At 31.4% G+C, this 21710-nt stretch overlaps 1 protein-coding gene across 1 annotated transcript in view; it reads left to right on the top strand.

The window, feature by feature from the left end:
• Positions 1 to 21710, top strand: part of LOC106690708 (discoidin domain-containing receptor 2) — a 411939-nt gene that overhangs the window by 309019 nt on the left and 81210 nt on the right. The window contains exon 5 of the mRNA XM_067045155.1: positions 3471 to 3702. Coding sequence (XP_066901256.1) covers positions 3471 to 3702 — 232 coding nt within the window. The remainder of the gene's footprint in view (positions 1 to 3470; positions 3703 to 21710) is intronic.

Raw genomic sequence — 21710 nt, 5'->3', positions numbered from 1 at the left:
TTTTTTAAATTTTTAAAAATGAATCGATGGGTGACGTCCAAGGGCTAGACTGAAACTTAGAAAGGAGGATTGCGTCTTGACTAATTTTGTGCATTTGGGTTTGGACGGGCGCCACTGGACATTAATTTTTCGACAGTAATTAGTACTGTCGGCATCGAACCTTCGGGTTTGGTAAGCTTTCATTATTATTATTATTATTAGTTAATATTCCTGCCATGGATGTTAATCTAACCGTTGCTTTCACACTAATAATATAAAGTATAATAAATTATACTTGTCTATTTTAACTGCTATTTTAATTTTACTTCTTACTGCTTAATAGCTTTGTTGACTCGCCGTCTAAAGTTTTATGTCTAACGAAGATGTTCTTGTCTTATTTAGGAGACGTGATGTTTCTCTTAATCTAACGAACCATATAAAGACGTAATTTTTATGGGGTAATGTTTATAAAATGGGAAGTAATATACTTGATAATAAATTCTTCCATGGAATAGTACAGCAGAGAGCGTATAAAAGTCAATACTACTGAAAGCGTAACCCATCCCCTCCTGGTCCAAGAACTATAAACGTGCATGATGTCCTATTTATTCCGTCTTGTATAGACATTTTATCTATATCCGATGTATGCATGAATTATTTATGAATTGCCAGTAAAAAAGTTTTGTAAATGTCTTTATCTGATTTCAAGATTGCTGGTTTTATTCGTATTTCCTATTGTTAATAATACGAATATTGAAATGTTCATAAATGAGAAATTCAATTTACTTCATAAATCTCATTGGAAATACCCATTTTTTTAAATATCTATTATATTTCTAGTTTATTTGAAAATCATCCTAAAAAGTAGTCCAGACAAAGAAATATTCATATCTGTGAAAAGTGAATGTTTGATTTTGCATTACATTGTTCAACTTGAATAAATTTATCACAAATTCAAAGACGTGGAGTAGAAGATGTTTACAAATAAATACGGATTTAGATACAACTTAGAACAAAAACTAGACTTGAACGTTTAACTAAAGACAAAACAAGACATGGACGAAGCTATAGAAAAACTCACAGAATCAGTAATAACAAGTATAAATGACAACACTTATAGAACTAGTAATAATCAATAAACTAACCTGCCACAGTATATTCGTATCTTAATAAGAGAAAAACGAAGAGCAAGATCGAAGTGGCATAGGACCAGATATCCAACTGACAAAACGTATTACACCAAATTGACTAATAAACTTTAAGTAGAAATTAGAAAATTCAAAATTTAACTTGTGACAAATCATTATGGAGAATCAGCAAACAGCTGCTGAATTTCAAAGATTTTAACTATCCTCTTCTCACCGAATCCCAAACCTGGACCAGAACTGACGAACGAAAATCGCAAACCTTTGGACAACAACTTTCTAAAACCTTTATTTCGCATCCCGATATCCTTAACCCAATTCACCTTGAATGTATTGAAGCATAATTCAATATTCCACTCCAAATGACCCTAACACCTAAAGCATTTCATCCTTCTGAAATATCCAGCATCATTCAGCGATTACCTACCCGCAAAGCTCCTGGATACGACTTTATAACATCCCACATCCTTAAACTTCTTCCTCGAAAAGCCATCCTATTCCTCACCTACATATATAACGCCGTTCTCCGTTTCACATATTTTCCTGACCCATGGAAGCTATCTATAATCAAAATGATCCTCCACCCCATAAGCCGCCAGAACACCCATCCTTTTACCGTCCCATCTCTCAATTACCGATCATGGGAAAAATCCTCGAAAAACTTATTTTGAAACGCCTATAACCTATCCTAGATTCCAATCATGTAAGCCCAGATCACCAGTTTGGATTCCGAACATCCCACTCCACTATCCAGCAATGTTATCGTGTGGTGGACGTTGTCCTGTCTTCTTTGGAGCGCGGAATGTACTGCGCGGGAGTCTTTTTCGATATAGAGCCAGGCTTTCGAGTCTGGCACCCGGGTCTGCTTTACAAACTCCGTACATTCCTACCTCCTACATATTTTCTCATCATCCGTTCCTTTCTTACTAATAGTTTATTCCAAGTAAACGACATTGGTTCCTATTCATCCCTCTATTTTCAATCCGCTGGTGTTCCTCAAGGTAGTATCCTTGGGCCCATCCTCTACACCGTCTCTACAGCTGACATCCTAACAACTCCTAACACTATCCTTACCACGTATCCTGATGACATATGTGTGCTCACTGTTAATAATAACTCTTTGATTGCATCCCAAACTCTCCAGTCCCATATCACAAGAATGGTGTCGAAATTGGAGGATAAAAATAAATCCCAACAAATGACATTTACTCTTCATCGTAAACCTGCCGACTGCCATACAGTATACTTTAATAATGTAAACCCCACCCAAACCCACTAGTTCCTAACCTTGCTTCCTCTTCCATTCCTGGCAATCCTCCGAGGCGCCTGAAAAGAAGATGGCCTCGCGACCTTATATTGTAAAATGTTTTTAGAGTTCTTCTACTGGGTAGTTTCTCTACATGCTGTATTATATTATTATGATCTTACTTCGAATTTGCTTGTTGTATTTTCTATACAGTTGTAAATATCAATAAATAAAAAAAAAAACAACGAATAAATAAATATAATAGTCGGAATAATCTTTCTTTTGCAATCTAGTTGACATTACTTGTTGGCCGGAATTTTAAGATGAAATACCACAAAAATATGCCCTGATAGTGAATTGTCGGGCCTTACCTTGATTGTTCAGGGAAACATTGTTTTGTTTTGATTTTTTTAAATTAAATTCGATTATATTTTTCGTTTTACTTTTAAAAGCTAATAAGTTCCTTTTTTTTTATTATTTATTCAAGTGTTATAAATCAGTCGTTACATCAAGTGATGCCGTGCTTAGGTTACGTTGTTTCCTGCCAATGTGTTGACAAGACACTATGATGAAAGTTCTTAGTCTATATTTTAGAGAGCTACTAATGGGTACACGCCTGTAACACTCCATTTTATTTGAGATCAAATATACTAAATGTATAGTTGTAAATAGCAATAAATAAATTTTAAAAAAAGTCTATATTTCATTATAATCAAATCTATATATTATAGATATTATTATTATATTATTTGTTATAACCAGCTTGAACTTACACACATAATGATACAGATTGTACTATGACATCTTCGTACTTTCTTGTGTATTTATAATTTTTAACTTTTTTAATTTGTTAATGCAATATAGATGTATATTTAAGCACTCTTTTGTAAATATATGACAAGAAAGTTCTAAGTTTGTTCGAAAATGTGTTATATGGCTTCATTTTTTGAGTTTATGGGTCCATGTTATTTTTTATTGTTAAAAATTAATCATGCGTACGCTTCCTTATATTTTTGAGGAAATAAAAATGTTCAGATTTTGTTTTCTTTGTTTTTTAATAGGCTGAAAAGTATGGCTAAATAAAAATAATTTATTTTCAGAGTCCGGACAGAAAACCACGGTGGTGCGTGGTGTCCGAAACAACAGATCACGACTGAACCTAAGGAATGGCTGGAGATTGACCTGCACTCTGTACACGTTATCACTGGAGCGGAGACCCAAGGGAGGTTCGGCAACGGCCAGGGCCAGGAGTTCGCAGAAGCTTACGTACTGGAGTACTGGAGGCCGCGTCTTGGCAAGTGGGTACGCTACAGGAACATCAAAGGAAAAGAGGTTAGTAAATAATGCATTGTACACTATATGTGGATAGATATTGGTATCCTAATAAATAAATATTTTTTAACGTTCCGATTCTTCCTGTTATAAGGTAAAGAAAGAAAAACTGAACTGCCCATAAAGGGCCAAGGGTTCAGTAATTTGTTAGAAAGTACTGTTTCTTAAACAATGGTTATACCAGGAGGTAATTTGTGCAATGGTAAAGAATAAAGAAAAAATATATCTCAGGGAATAATTGGAATGATTTGATATATCACTGCTTTGCTTGAATAATGGCACATATAATAAAAAACAAGTTCTGTTACTGATAATTCGACGTATTCCAAAGATAGTACCGTAGACTGCGGTTTCTTTCTTTACTTAGGTCGTCCTATTGACTTTGCTATAGCTATTAGAGTTGTAACTAATTAACTCCAGTCTACGGTACAATAGAAAAATAAATAAACCAAACTTGTTTTTGTAAATTGTGCCACTATTTAAATTAAACATCGATATGAGACAAACTCTAGCCCGTAATTGAATTGAAAAAAAAAATTAAAACGAAGATGGAGAGGGTGATTAAACCCGTCCTTAGGGCGAGACTACCCACTTGTTGAGTAATAATTTACAGCGTTTTTAATTTGGATGATTCATATATGAATTCTAACTGCATATTTTAAATGAGTAGGGAAGAAAATAAAACTTATGTTTTTGTAATGGCGAACTGTTTTTCTATCTACCTGTGTCTGAGCAATGGACACAATTGTGAAATTATCAATGATTATTGATGAGTTCGCAATTTTTTCAGAACTAATGCGAAAAATTTGGTTGAAGCGCAGATTGCAAAATAAGTTGATATTTGCGAAAATATAACTTATACCCTTTGGCTTCTCTCTCATTCAAATGTTTTCTTCGAAAATCATGTTAAACATTAAGTAAATTCGGAAACCTTTGAGGGAGAGAGTAAAGAGCATAAACCATTACCTTAGCGAAGTGCAGGCTTTAGGGAATAGGATTTGGACCCATCGGGCCGCGAGGGCAGACCCCAGCGGTAATCCGCATCAAGAAGTTGTTCGGGCCTGGGGTCCCGAGGTGGCCGGCAATTAGCTTATGCCGTCTGGATTTAATAACACAACTCCCGGAGGGAATTAGGGAAACGTGGTCATCGATTTATGGATATGGTATTAAATATGGCACGGTTCGGTGGCTAGCAAAATGAGATTGCCGGGATATTGGTGGATGGTTTGTGGGCTCTGTCATCTCCACAAAGCCCCTTTGTCTTGGCCCAATAAAGGAGCGGAAACAGCGGTCTTGTCAATGCTTTACGTGTGAGCATACTTATGCCTCCTGAGTCCTCATAGTAAAGCCCTAATAGATTTCCTGGGTGTTGGCTTAAGATAATAAGTAATAATAATAATCAAGCTTATAAGAACTTTAAAAATCATTTTTCAGATTTTGTACAGTTTTATTTTCAGTTTTTTTCATTATATAAGCGCATTTAATAATTGCTCGTGTATCTTATGCCCATTTTGAGATTTATTTATTTTTTATATGGATTTAGTTATTATGTATTATGTATCTTTCTTTTACACAGTATTTGTTTGAAATATATAAGAAGAGGAATTATTGTGATCGTGAAAAATTTCCAACTCTTTTTTAACATATAATCATGTTGGCTGAAACAATTATGATTTAAAACCAGATTGTTCTTCGTATTACACTATTTATTTTAATACTACACTATTTTTATTTTTAATATTATTTTTACAATTACCTTGTTGCTATTGTTTAATTTTGTTTCTCTTTAAAATAAAACATATCCAACTTTTAAGACCTAAAAATAATAAAATTTGGTACTAATGTATAAACTTAACCAGATGAATAATTATTTAAGCAATATAAAATACAAAAGTAGTTTCAGTTTTAGTTCTTTTTTTCTGATCTATTTACTGATGAGCAAGATACCTGATGTTCTTAACGCCTCTAGAATTAAAAATATTAAGATAATTTTTTTTTTTTTAACAGAATGCCCTTCTTTTGATTTTACATTCTCATACACTCGGTTGAGTCTGAGATTCTTTACATGGAAGCAATTTTACTTCAAAATCTTGCCCCTGTGGATAAGTCTGAATCAGACTTATGAAATGGGTCAACATGTAGTCTGTGATCATTAGGAAGGAAGTTTTACAATTAAGGCTAAAAAGAATTTTATACAACTGATATATGGATCACATTCCGTCGTAAGGAACAAACCCTCTAATTCACCAATCACAATCTGTGAGTTTATTTTACATTATTGTTCCTTTAGTGGTTATCCAAATATCCTGTAAGAAAGATTCGGTCATCTACTCGTATGCTTATGCCATCTATAAACAGACTCTGTTATAACTATAACCTGAACTTCTGAATCATACCAAAGAAATGTGCAACACCTCAGTGTAGAAGTCCTTTAATAGTTGGGGATATCACTACGTATATTTGTGGCTTTGTTTATTTCTGCAGAATTTAGTCCTGTTAAGTCTTCATAATTAGTACCATGATGATGTATATGGTGTTCGTGATGATTGGAATAATGCGATGATCCACTTCACTCGATATATGATGGAAAGCAGCTACAATGTTTGGTCCTCGGTACCTCGTTAAGTGATTTACAGAACCCTGGGATGGAGGCAATCAGCCAGCCTGCTATTTGCAAAGCCGCACATACTCCAAACGGAAGCTGACTACTTCAGTAGGACTAATTTCATTTTCCTGACCCTCTGGTGTTGCGGATACAAGTGCCTCCTCCATCCCTCAATCCTATAATTTAATTGGACAACTTTGTTCCCTAACTCTGCTTCGGAGGGGAATTGCTTTCTACTCGCCGGGGGTCTGGTTGGGGACAGTCACCCCCCTCCTCGTGTTATGCTAATAAACCTTGTCTTCTTTTTTATTTCTATCCTCTGTCTTCTTTTCTCTTTCTACTTCGTAACTTTCTCAAATCTATTCTCGCAATCGTATAAGTAAAAAAAAGAAAGTCCTTAACGAGTCTCCACTTTCCTTAACTTTAATGAATTTCAAACAAGGGAAAGAGTGGGGGTGGGGGAAGCGAATAGACTTTTATCTTTTCGTTAGTGAAGTGTTAAGAGAACATATAAATACACAACGTTAGTAAGTAACAAGTGAATTTTCTTTACCTTAAATGTTTTCTTCATCTACTGTATGTCAACTATAAAAACTTCTTTTCCATTAAAACAAACATATTCAAATTTCATATACAGAAGTAAGTTATAAACGTTGAATAATCATCATTTAAAGATTTGCAGGATAGAATTTTAACCTATTCTAAAAATGGGGACATGAATGGAACCATTAATTTATTAAGTGTTCATCGCTACACAATGTAACGAACACCTTCCAGTGTTGGACGCTTGATAGATGTCTCGTGTGGCCTTATGCACAATTACGAGCTACCAATATTTAGTACCGATATTTAATTCGTCTTTTCAAACATTCTATCTAAAGTTAGAACTTACATTTATATCATCGTACAATAGCAACTTAGTTGATAGTAACATTTTGTGACAAGAAAATCTTTGTGAAAAATAGCAATGATGTTAGCGTAAAATTGGCAAAATTGCAAAAAAAAAATGGTAAAATTCGCAGCTATGATTATTTTTTAATTAAATAATTTTTTTCTTCTTATCCTATAAAAACTAGTACAAAAAATGATACCCATAATCTTTAGAAAAAATAATAAAAACAATAAATTAGCAACAGGACAATTATGTAAATTATATAGAAATGAAGCTATGGCGAATTATTTTTTCAAATATTGCTAATTTCGACTAAAATAAAGAAAAAAGTACCTTCAAAAAATTATTTTGGTTTTATTACTGGAGAGAAAATTTTGATTATGTATAATTTTTTTATTATTTAATAAACCTTTTTTTATGTAAAACTAATCGACGAATATTCATCGGTTTTGGTTTGTTAGCTTAAGATGATAAAAATGTTCTCAAATCAAGATTTGTCATAATCAAAGTTCAAGAACTTTGAAGATGAATGTTCTCTAAAACATATATAATAAACAGAATAGATAATTTATGTAATTTAGATGTAAAAGTAATTGCACCTATTATATGGAATTAACCAATGATTTATTTTCAGGGCTTAGAGTAATAAAAATAATTGGAGTTCTGTCAAAGGGGTAGATTCTTCAAATGTTTGTTGTAATTTTATTACTAACAACAAATTTACTTGTTTTATATATTTTTATACAGTTGTAGATAACAATAAATAAATTATTAAAAAAAAATTGGAGAAACGGTCGGTTTAGACAGATTTAAATTCTTTATTGCTAAACAAATATTTATGAATAACTATAACACTGCTTTCTCCATTTTCCAAAATAATGGAAGTAAAAATTTTTGCAATCCACATTATCAGTTTTCTTTCTTAATCCTTATAGTATTTTTTAATGGATTCATATATGTTCCATCTGTTGCCTATCCATCTACAATTAGCATTTTGAAAATATATTAAAATATATTTATTGACCACATTCCCTATTACACATACACATTATCTTATACCAATAATCCTTTTGGAATTTTTAATCTATTAATAGTATATGTTTTATTCTTCCCTTTGGTCCCGATAACCATTTTTTGAAAATAGAAGAATTTTGAGTTTTTTTTATTAAAGGAAAGAGAATTATGGAATTTGTAAGATTTTTGCTTTCTAGATCCCATGTACTGCTTAAACAAGACGGACGGAAGAAGTTTGTAAGGAAGTAACTGCGAGCTAATTATTCAGTTTTGAGGAGACTCGCCGCAGGCATTAGTAGAACCCCGCGGCCTAATTGATATTTATATTGTTTCCTTCCAGCTTCCAGCCGGCCTTCAACTTTTATGCCCTCCTGGGGCCAGCTTAAACAAGGATCTATGCCTTCCCACCTGCCTCCACTCTCTAACAAATAGAATCCCCACACCGGGGCTTTTCCGGGCTTTAAACAGATTTATGTGAAAACTTGCTCTGGAAAACGTCAATTTGTGGGAAATATTTTTCTCTTTTCTTTCTTGGAGGGGTGGAAATGGGAACAAGATCCTGGGCCTGCCTGCCCTCTAAAGAAAACCTTAGATCCTCTGGAAAACATGGTGCCGCGAGGAAAACCCCCGGTATACACTTAGCAGTCTGTAAACTCACCTTTACTGCCCAGTCGCTATTTGAATTTATTTAGTCATTCATTTCATGGTATTCGTTTGTTTTTTTTCCTAAGATGTAAGACGATTTTTCCTGTTTAAGCTTATGCTTTCATATCTGCATTTTTTATTAGGTTTGAGAATATATAAAGTGGTTTATAGTCGTTTTTTTTTTTTTGGAGAAAGGAGTTTGTTTTTTATAAAGTTTGTTTTTCATAGGACATTATAGATCTTGGATCAAAGGATTATTTGAAAAAAAAATTTTCATACAACTAAATAAATAGTTTCGTGCAAACTGGGTTACCCTTTTCACAAAAAAAAAGATTGTGTTATTATCTTTTTTTTGGGGAGGGGGTTTATTTCGACTTGCTATAAATTATCAACCTGGACAATTAGAAAACCATAAATCCTCAGGGAAAGCTCTGAATCCTTCATATTAATTCTAATATTTTTAAATCCTCTCCTCTTCTCCTCCCCCTCCCCCCCTCCAAAAAACAGAAAATAATAAATAGATTTCTAATATTCTTTTCAATTTTTTTGTTTGTTTCCAGCTTTATTAATTATTGGTTCCAATAAATTGATAACAGGGATTAATTGAAAACAATAAATCCTCATGGAATCCTTCATATTAATTCTAATTTTTTTTTATCCTCTCCTCTTCTTCTTCCCCAATATAATAATCGTTTTAAGATAAACATTTTATTTTTTTTTTTATTATTCAGTTATTCCCATCAAAAGATTTCTATATCTTTAGAATATTAAAAATATTATAATTTATGATCCTTTCCTGTTGCATTGCATTTAAAAATCCAGCCAGTTGTATAGGAATAAGGAAATGTCAGTATAGAATATTGTGATCATTTATTCAACGCCTAAATATACATAATATAAATAAAGATGTTAGTTTTACATTAAACATTTAAATGATAATAGGATTACAGAACGGGTTGATTGAATGTTTATAAAACCATAAAGTATTTCCTCTTTTCTTCCTAAACCATTTTTTCCATTTTTAATTCTAGAAACTCTATGTGACTGTTTTTATTACAATTTCTTTACTTTTAATTACTTTTTACTTTCTGGTACTATATAGTTTTGCTTTTCAGGCTATCAATGTTTTAGGGCTTATCACCTCACAATCATCAAAAATCGACACCAACATATAGATACTTTGTTGAATGATGCATTATTTTTCATATCATTTTTATGAATAAGAAAGTATTTAAACTTTTAATCAGGTCATTATGATGATTGTACTTTACCCCTGATTTATGGGAACGATCGCTATTATTCTTGACAAAAGAATTTCTTCTTCATTTTATTTTACTTTTTTTGGAGGGAGGGGGCCTCTTATACACCTGACAGAGCCGTGAACGAGCGAAGAGGCGACACCCGATCCCCAGAACTAACAAAGAGGCGCGGATACAAGAGGCAGGCAGAGCGGATACCCGCTACGTCCGGAGGTAAGCCGACCCCTGGATTACAATGAGATCGAGCAATAACGATGACGGCGTTGTTTGCCAGGGCGAGGTGAAAAGACTCTTCGTAATGAGTCCCTTCTTCCTCGGCTGTATCGCTCTCTTCGCCCCTGATTAAGGAGCTCTGATACTCCTCGCTCCGTCGGCAATTATTTCTTTCACAGTCGTTATAGAAATCCTGCCCAAAATCATTTGAGTCGGAAGTTTATATTTAAATTTATATCGGATACTCAGCAAAACGTCAGGAACTTTATATTTATAACAAATTTGTACGGAAATATTCACTTCATTCACCGACACAACAATAAGTGTACGTTGTCAGTTCGTTTGATGTCTTCAATAGTGATAATGGTAGTTTTGAATCCAGCTTCTTTTGAATTATTTTTCTTTCTGCATTACAATCTTGGTATATTACACGATGTCACGTCTTTACAAAGATTGGTGTTGAAAAATTAATACACATCGGGGCTCAAAAATAATAAATACTGACGCAAAATAACGAAAAAAGGATGGGACAATCTCGTCATATGACGTGAACTTATCTTAATGTAACTATGTGCCTGTCATAAGCTAGTAGAGTAATGAAACTCTTAATATAATACTTTTAGTAATAAAAGCAAAATAAAAATTTGTGTATTCCCAGTACATAAAATTTATTCTTAATATAACAAGAACAAATGCGTTTCACAAGTTGTGATGAAACAGTGGATGGTAAAAAATAAAGCTGGTTGGTGGTAGTACAGGATTGTTACAACACTTGATTTAACAGGCATAGGATTGCGCCATGGTAACCAGGGAAAATAATTGGTTTAATTACAAGCCATCAGAAAGCGATTTACTAGATTCCGTGATGGTCTATTCTAGGCCCACATGGAACAACCCAATCTTATTTTACGTTGTATAATCAACAATGATGATAAAAATAAATATTTTTTATTTTATTCTCTATAGTTTTTGACAAAGGTCATTTAGTATTTTTTTTTCTTCAAACACAAATAACTATGATCATTTCAACCTACATTGTCTGTTTTTTTAAATACTATAATTGAAATAGGAGGATTTCAAAAAGATTGACATATTATGAAATTAAGATTATCCATTCGTACAGATTTTAATATACACATAAATTTATTCCACTGTCTTCTTAGTGTGTCTGCTGTTTTCTAATTTATTATTTATTATTAATTTTTTTTTATGAAGAACCCTTTTATAAAATACATCAACTATTGAAAAAAAAAAAAAAAGTAGAAGAGAAATACGGACGTATTATTCGCTTATTGAAGACCGCTGGGATTCCAAATTAAAAGTTATGAAATAGGAGATGAATGGATCTGAAAAGCAACTCCGCCATCATTCATCGGAATCAGAAAGTAGGAGGTGGCGAGGCACCCTATCTCGATCTCCCGATAGCCCTGTCTCCGTCCTCAGGCAACTTGGTCAATATCCACCCGACCATTATTTAGCCCCAGATGAAAATGGATGAAGAATTTTTCCGTTTTTTCTTCATCATTACTATTGACTTTTGATGAATGGCCTTTTCCGATCCGAAGCCCCGTCTCTTATCTCTTCCTTTTATTGTCTCCGTAATTGAAAATTTAATTAATATAATTTCATTTGTCGGTATCGGAAGAAAGATGGCTTTAATTTAAAAATCTTTTTCATAGCTTATTCAAATAGTATTTTTTATTATTTACTTCGTTTATAAATGTTCTTAGCCATTTCACAAACATAATTGAAAAAACTTATTGATATGTTTAAGAGAAGGGAGGAATGTGTTACTCTACTGCATTTTAACACAAATAACATTATTATCTTAAAATATGTTTGAACAATGTCTTTGAATTTTTTTTTCTCCACAATATTGAATTTTTATACATATTGGAGTTTTTTTGGGTACTTAATTCTAAAAGATCTATTTAAAAAAAATAAAACTACCAAGTCTTTAAATTTCAAAATGTAATGCATAAGTGTCAAGGAGTTTGTACGAATTCCAATTTTTGATAGCTACTTTCTGAAAAAAACCCATTAAAGTAGGGAAACTGAACTATAAAATGTTTCCAATTTGAGATTTTTATCCAATCAAATAGAATTTCAGATGATAATTCTAAATATACAATATTAGATTTATAATTTTATAATATGCTGGCAGGACATACAAATTTTTATTTTTGTGTTTATGAGTTTTTGTTTATTGATTCAATATCTTGGGTTTTAAGAAAATTTTGGCAACTACAATAAAAAACCTGACATTCCTAAAAGAGATAAGACTAACAAAATCTGTCGCCCCCAATTTGGAGGTGTTTGTAATTAGTCATATATAATTTCTGACAAATTCTGTTTTAGTCTTTTTTTATTCAATTACTTCCATAGTTATCTTATTATGTAAGTGTTTCCTTTACCAGAGCCTCTGGTTTCTCTCCGAGTCTCTTTTGATCCCAAGCATGTCGTTGTTGCCAATGGAATATGCAATATACCAAAGAGAACTGTTAAATTTGTATAAACAAAGAGAAATTATAAGAACTTATCCTCTTGTATAGTTTCATTCAAATATCGGGTATCTTTTGTATAGGGAAAGAGAAGACATCTGATATCGTCATAGTTCAGCGCACTCTTTGAATATTTGATTGTTTTGTTATTTCTTTAAAAGGTAGTCATTTATAAAGCTTTTTTGGAAAAGCATAAACTGGATAAGATTCACTGGAGGAACCTGTTGTCCAGTTACTGGATGACTCCAATTACATCCCCCTGATGTGGCCCCATCTGTGGACCATATTGATTGGGCCATCAACCTTCGCCCTCTTCGGACCCGGAGGAGAGTTTCTCTATACTCGGAAGACTCGCCTTCAACTTTCAATTTGTCTTCGCCTCACAAGATTGATGCAGTCAATTAACCGTGCTTCGCCAGAACACAGGATTGGATTACTTCGTCCGTAACGACAGTAGGGTGGTGGTAGGAGGTGCTTAAACGGTTTTCCAGGCTCAGAACAAAAACACGAGAGAGGAAATCTGAGGGTGGGGGCTCTGGAAGAGCGACTTTAATTTTCCGCATCATTCATTAAAGCCAGTGAAGAAATTACAGCCGCAGCCGCACCATTCCAAACCTGGGCCTCACAGAGTCAATACCATCAGTCATTTGGCAAAGATAATCGTTACACTGCTTCTGTGTTCTTTAGAGTTCTCTCCTTCATCAGGTTTTAATGAGATAAAATAATTAAAACTGAGGTCTAATGCCATTAGTTTTAAAAGTATTTTCGCGTTATGAACTCAATATCTCTATTGGAATGTTGTGCATCTATAATGTTTAAGATGTTATAAAGATTAATTCATTATATATATATATTTTTTTTTTTGTCGTAAAAAAATAAAACTATGTCTGCTGTTATTAGTATTCAATTTTGTTTATGCTAATAATACAACAAAAAAATAAATAAATTACAGAACCGTCCACATTATTGTGGTCAGGAGACATCGGGTATGATCGGCTGTCTCCGGTTTTCTAGTCTATGGAGTGCTATTTCTATATCTCCGTTAGTTAGTCATTAAATTATTTCATAGTGCATATAAATACAATAATTATTATTATTTATTGGGAATTACATAAGTCTTTAAGAGGAAGTGTTTTGAAAATTCGGCTTTTGAACCTTTTCAATGAGAATAATACCTATTTGATATTTGATATCAATTGATTTTAAATAGATATACCGAATTCAGTAACTTTTTTTTTTTTTAGAAAATCGGAAAAATGTTGAAAAATCGATTCTTTAAAGTGTTTTTTTTCCGACCTGAGGATTTTATTGAAAAAGTTGCTGTAACATCCCAGGCATAATATTTAATTTCAATATCATTTGACTTTCCATTTTTGAGTTTGGCTGTTTACTCACAGACCATTTTGCGTTATTTGGTTACTTAGACTCGGGGGATCTCTAAACTCGATTCATAAATTTTACTCGGTTGCAAAACTTTCTATTACTATTCCAATAATAGGTAAGCGTAAGTAAAAATGGAATATTAACACCGAGTGTTTAAGGAAATATATCACTTCTGGAATGCAAAATAAATGACATAATGGAGAGGGACAACATTTACGTTAGAGGGTATACATTCCTTGCTCAGCTTATCTTGTTTTCGCATTTTATTTAGTATTTGAAGTTTATATTTTAAGTTGTTGCATTCCTAAACCAGACCAGTCTGTTTTTTATTTTTTTGTTTAATTATTGAAGGCTGTAAAGAAAATTTCTGATTTCAAGTCAATGAGCTTGTAACCTAACTACTTTCATATTTTCTTAGGATGCCTTACCTACAAGGCTTGTGCAGCGTTTTTGCTAAACGTATTTGGAGCCCTCCTACGAAAGCATCAATTAACAATAAAATTATATTTCCTACTTTTTACAAATTCGAAATACAAGGACCCCTTGAAAATTTGAAAAAAAAGAAAAATTAGTTTATTGGAGTATCGAGACTAACGATCTACGCAGCATCAAGAGATTCTCAAGCCAGGAAATACAGTATTAATGTCGAATATCAGCATCGAAAATCCCTGTTGGTCTATTTATATTTAGTTATTATTAATTGTCAGGATTTTGCGATGGTTAGTTATCATTTAGCATAACAACAAGCCTACTTTGTCACTTTGAAACAGTAAATGAATTAATTAAATAATGAATTAGAATGCTTAGTGAAAATTACATCAAACAGTTTCATAAATTTACACCGGAATATTCAACTATCAAATCTTCGTGGTCTCTAAATTAAATTATATCTTACTTAGTAAAATTGCTATTTATTGTAGTGGAAAATGTCTTCACGCTTTATTTCCTCTATATTTAAACTAATAATAAGGGTTTTCTAAGAGTTCTCCTGCATTGGGCTAATCTTTATAAACCGTTAATGAATTATTGAGTCTTTTTGAACTCCCTCGAAAAGAAAAAAAAAAAAGAAGTTGGTGCTTGTTTCTTTTTTCTTCTTTTATAAAAGGTCTAAAGTAATTCCAAGAAAGAAACTCCTCCTTCTAAATTTTTCTCCGATAAGTGGGATGAAAACAACCCTTGAACTTTTACAAGTAGTATCTTTAATTAAGTAAATTTTGTTAAAAACTCCCTTCGACCACGTTCACGGATGGGAAGGCAAAAAAATTGAGAAAGAAAACGCTATAAAAAAAAAAAATATTTCGCAAAGTTTATTTTTAAATTGACTAACAAAGGGAAACTGAGGGGTGAAATAAAATAGCAGAGAATTGTAGCAATGGGGAGATTTTTTTTTTCGATTAAAGTTGATTGTAAAGAGTTTTATTTAAGCTGTACGATTTTTAAAATATCCTGAAGCGTTTAGTTTACAAAATTTTATTACATTAACAAAACCTGAAGTAATATAAAATATTTTTTTACATATATTTTCATAGTTTTGGATCAGTTTTAAGAAAACGAAGGAAAATATATGTACCCTAGAGATATATTATTCAATAAAAGATAAATTTAAAATCTCTTTAAACATTTTAAATTAAATAATGAATGAATTAATTATTTTAGTGAATGATTTGATTTATGAATTAGAATAAATTAATTGCTTACTTCATGTCATGAGTTAAAAGTCATTCATAATCTTCATCATTTCTTCCCAAAAAAAAAGGGAATTATTTTCGTGAGGTGACGGTGATGATCCACTACAGTTTATTAATTCTATACTGTTAGGTAGTTAGTAGTTTTTTGTTTTTTTTTCTCTCGTTCTTAAATTTTCTAGTTAATTTCTAACCATAATATTATGTCAAGTCAACAATAATATCTGTTTCTAAGTTTTTAGTGTTATTTATTAAATGAATATACTGATTTCTGTTACCAACCACTTTTAGTAACTTTTAAAGAGAGTTTTTTTTTTTTTTTTTTTTTTTTTTTTATACGAATTTTTGGTTATGTATGTACAACTTATATTTTCCCAATAATTATTACCTGAATACTACCATCCTCTTTTCCCATCACATTTGTTCCGTTTTTCTTATTAAAGGCGGTGACAACTATGATGTTATCTTTTAATTCATATATAATATAAAAATGTATGAAAGCGTTTCTTGTCATTAGCCAAATTATCACACAGAATATAATTATTTTACGTATTAGTCTTGACGTTATAAAATTAGAAGGGCATCTCATCTTTTGGTTGATGAGAAAAAAAAATTATTAGGACGCAAGAATTTAATTACTTCGTAGTATTTTATCACCATTCATGAGTACGTAAATATTTGAAATGTCCATATTCCGCTTTATTAAATAACTATGCAAATTAAAATTATAAAAACAAGGAAAAAAAAATGTGGGTGGATGCAGAATGACCGCTTCATATTCCCATTCATTAAATACTCCGAGACCCCTTCACCACGTACGGGCCGATATTAAAATTCTTTTAATCAATGATGAATCGAAATTGTTTAATATTCGAAATTCATATCCATTTTTATTTGTAAATACCGATTCGCCATTCCTACAATGCTTCTATCCTTCGCTAACATTGCTTTCGTATTTCAATATTTACTAAATGCTTTTACTGGTATGGACTTGAATGTATACTGCATGTTTTATTAAATTCCTCGTCTTCAATATTGGTGTCACTGCATCCTTAAAAACTTCAATATTAAAGCTTTATAATATATTTATACAGGCCGAATATTTCTGATAAAACGTGATCGTTTCTACTAGTGATTTGGTTCTTAATGATGTTGAAAAGGAGTTTCCGAATTTTTTCCACCAACGTTGCATGTCTGGCTAGTTATAAAATTTTTTCTCCTAAAAATATGACATTATCTTTTTATCTAAACATAACGTATTAATGAATCATTCTTATATGATATCAAAGCTTCAATCACAACATCAAAGCTTACTATTAATTTATTTAAGAACTGGCAGGTGTAATATTAATAATAATAATTGGATTATCGATACTGCCAGAAGAAAACTTTAACTACCCTAATGTCGACAAGAAAGTATATAAAGTAATTGTGAAACGTAAATAAAAATAAAAAAAAACGGAGAAAATTGTTTGATTACTGCAAATCTTTAGCAAACAATTATTGTTAATGTTTATTCGTGAATATAAATCTTTCATAATGATCTAATGCAGACAGTGCACCATACTTGAGTATTATTAAAATTGTAGTTCATTTATTTATTGTTTATTTCTGTAATTCATTATAAAAACAATATGAATCGGCTTGATCAGATAGAATTTCTATTCATTTATTTATATTTTATTATAATAACTAATGATATTTAGCAGTATGATCTTATTCACCAATTTTCGAATGGTTTCTAAATTTTTAATATTCAATAAAATATGGACTACATAAACACAGGAAATGAAACAATAACATTTCAATCGCAATGTTTTAATAAAAAATATTCCAAAATGAACTCTTTATTCTTTCTTCGTTAATAACAAATGGAACGTAAAATGTTCGTGTGTGTATATATTATTTTAAAAATTATCGATTCGTTATTGATTCACATTTCATAAAACTTCAAACTTTTGAGGAAAATAGTTTAAAACATAGTTAAAGATTGTTATTATAGTAGGCCGTTACACTGTTATCATTTTTCAGTTATGGTGAGTGATTATTTCTAAATATTTTTTTTATTTTTTTTTTTTGTATTTAAGGTTGAACTAATATTTATGTCAAGTATTGTTGAAAGAAATTTAAATTATATAAACCCGCTTAACCAGGCCTCACGGATTAACTGTTGAAATAATTAGAGTGAGAAAAAACTAATTCAGTAAAGTAAATCCAAAAAACTGACTTGTAACTACCATTTAAAATTAAAATATCGTTAATGCTCTTGAATTAAATCATGTACCTAAGCAAATATATATAAATATTATGAAGAAATAAATTTCAAATATATAAATACATGTTTATATTCAGTTAAAGTTAATTAATAAAGTTAATCAATTACTGTCTAATAAATTTGACTTCATCACATATTAACATAAATGTCAAGTATTTTATTTTATTTTTTATCTGATATATGAGCTAAATTAAAAGTGTTTTTTATGTCTTCGATACGCCGTGAATTAACTAGCAATAGGATATGCGGGATACTAATGTATTGTATCTCCCGATACAAAAGTGTTGTTTTTTTTCTTTTTAGATAACTACTCGATGAACATTCTATAAGCGTTAAGAGGACGGAATCGAAAAGAAACGGTTGATGCCGGAGGCGTGAAAAACTCTGTAGATATGCCTGTCGGGACCTCCCGATTTGGCGGCGGCTGTATAAGAAGGGAGCGTGTTAACCTGAAGCCCTGATTGATTCTGATGGCCGAGGGAGGTTCCCTGTATACATGTTTGTATTAACACTTAAGGCTCCCCGTGTTCGGACAAATAAGGGCTCCCGACTCCTGTAAAAACCAGTACCTCCTGGCCCGGGTCATGTTTTATTTAGCATCTCTTCGGACATCATTTATCGGCGGCCACTTCTCATGTGTCAGTCATCGGCTTCTTGTCCTTCCGCCATCAGTGAAAAGAAGTGCCAGTCTACCTCCTTAGATCGTGCTCAGGGTACGTCGCTGAACTACGACTGCCGGGTGCCTCTCAATGGATCTGAGGCATTAGTTCAACCTATCACTTTCCTCATAATTTAAAAGTTTTGTTACTCTGTATCATTTTTATTTTATTTTATTTACTATTTTTTTTGTTTCTACTAGTGCCCTGAAATAGATGTGCATATTTATTTCTTTAAACTCCTTTCGAGAACTTTATCATTAGAAATGTAGAAGAGATTCGCTACCTTGGACTACATCTGGACAAAAGAATAACTTGGAATCCTCACCCTAGACTGAAAATACAGGAAACTGCACGTCAATTTCGACTATTACAGCACTTACTTGACAAACTGTCTAAACTTCCAATTCATTACAAAAGACTGATCTACATGACTATAATAAGGACTTTTTGGACATACGGAGTTGAGCTTTGTGCCTCCATTAAACATTCGAATTCCTCTCTACAATATGTTCTTAAACATTAATATTTTACTTTAGACATTTAAATGGTTTTTAAAGTTATACATAAAGACCTTAATGTTCCATATGTAACTGATCTAGCCCGAACCGGATATCAATCCTTCCATTATAAACTACCTAACCACTCAAACCCTTTAGTTGCTAACCTTGCTTTCTCTTTCATTCCTGAAATCCTCCAAGGCATCTGAAAAGAAGATGGCCTCCAGACCTTATATTGTAAAAATGTTTTTAGAGAGCTACCAATGGGTAGTTTCTCTACATGACTGAATCATACCATTATGATCTTACTTCAGATTTACTTGTATTTTATGTACAGTTGTAAATATTAATAAATAAATAAATAAATAAAAAATCATTAGAACCGTTATGTGAGTAAGATAAACTCTTTCAAGAATGTTTTGGCTAGGAATTTTATATACAAGTTCAGTACTACAAATGTTCTCCACTGAATTTTTTAGTGGACAAATTTATAATTAAAGTTGTATTTAAACCAGGAGTTGCATGTTTGTGCACACGTCAAATTAATGCATACTTTTTTTTTATAATACTGTTGTTTTTTAATGTTTTTCCTCCAATATTCTCCTTTAACTCTACCGAATATGTAAAAACGTATATGAGAGTACATGCTTACGAAGATGTTCTAGTAGAAGCTTCTACAAAGCTGGTACAATTTCTTAGTTAATATATGATTAACCTATCCTAAAATGTTATGTATTAACAGAAATTTTACCAAACATGTATAAGAATTCTTTAGTAAATGATTGTTTTTATAAAATTTCATCATTAACTTTTTTGTAAAAACTTTAAATAAATAAACTTTGTAAAGGTTATTTAGGAACAGTTAAACCTGTTTTTGAAGAATTCAATATCTGTTTTAAATCCTTGTTTCTGCGATCTCTTATTAATATGTCTATAATGTTAGTTTGATTTTGTTCATTATTTATTTTATTTATCCGCAATTTATTCTTGAGAAAATTTTATCTACAGTTATAGTTAGGCAATGACTACAGTAGTTGTTCATTAATTTTATAGTGAAAACTAGTAATATTGGCATCACTCAGAAATACGAAGTGCTAGGGAGTCGAGTAGTCATTTCGATTTATTTATATTTTTAGTCAAAAAACTTAAGTTTTTAGACTCAAGTTACAAAAATAAATTTTAATAATATAATATGTAGTCATAATATAAAATATTTTTTCTGCATATAAATATAATAATATTGATTTATTTTTTATTAGACTTTTTACTGATTTTTTTTTGTTTATGTTTCGAAGTTAAAGTAGCTAGTCTAAAAATATAGAAGAATAAAATAACCTAACTCTACTCCAAATGATAGACAATCGCCCCTTCCTGCTCTGTCTAGATTTAAAGTAGCTTATCAGAGGATAAAGTCGGAAGAGAAAGAAAATGTGAATAGATCTGGAGAAGAAAGTTTGCTTGGATTTATTTCTTTGCAGGTGAATAAGATACATAATGGTCTAAGTTTTGGCGCTTAGGCTCGAGAGCAGGGACTGTTGGAGTCTTTTAGAGACCCCTCAAAACGCGTCTTATAAATCCAGTGATCTTGGTGTAGTAGAATTTTTTGCCTCTACTTTTCTCAGTTTTTAAGACCAGTAGTGGTCTTTATGTACTATAAATCATAACTTACAAATTTATATGTTTTCCTAATAATTCTAAATGAAAACAACATACGCAATATAATTATATGTTTTTCAGTAGTTTCACTAAAGAACATTGCTGCTGAAGATAATTAATTATTTTTTGACTTTTAGTAATCTTCGTTTTTGCTATTAATTTCATTATTATTTTAATTATAACAGATAATAGGTATTATTTTTTACAAAAACACGACTAAAAATTATATTAATAATAAAAATCAACTATATTGATAGTATCATTATATCGGTACATTATTAATTTCAATATTGGTCTTATTCAATTTTATATAATTATCAAACCTCATAAAAAGAAGTCGTTTTACTTCGTATCTGCAATATAATGTACATTTTTTTCTTTTCGATCTTTATAAGTATTGAAAAAATATATTGTGTTAGTGATATTCAGAAATTCAAGTCTTTCATTATTGAAAATAGACACTCAAAATTTTCTTGTTCTGTTGATAAACTAAACTGATTAAAGTTCTTCAAAGTTATATATGTTATTAATGTGGTCAACATACTATAGGAGAGGTATTGACAGAGATGCCTTAATTTGTCTGACTATAATACTAAAATATGTGTAGGAATAAACTACGATTTTTAACTACTAGTGTTTCAATGGTCGATGATATATTGTCTAAAATACTTTTCAGCTTCAATGTTGTTAAAAAATAATTATATACCTGAAAAGAACTTAAATT

This window comes from Halyomorpha halys, unplaced genomic scaffold, assembly GCF_000696795.3.
Source record: "Halyomorpha halys isolate HHAL.00 unplaced genomic scaffold, Hhal_1.1 Scaffold50.1, whole genome shotgun sequence".
Classification (NCBI taxonomy): Eukaryota; Metazoa; Arthropoda; class Insecta; order Hemiptera; family Pentatomidae; genus Halyomorpha; species Halyomorpha halys.
Note: the sequence above shows the minus strand (reverse complement) of the source record. Positions and strands in the feature narration are given on the sequence as shown.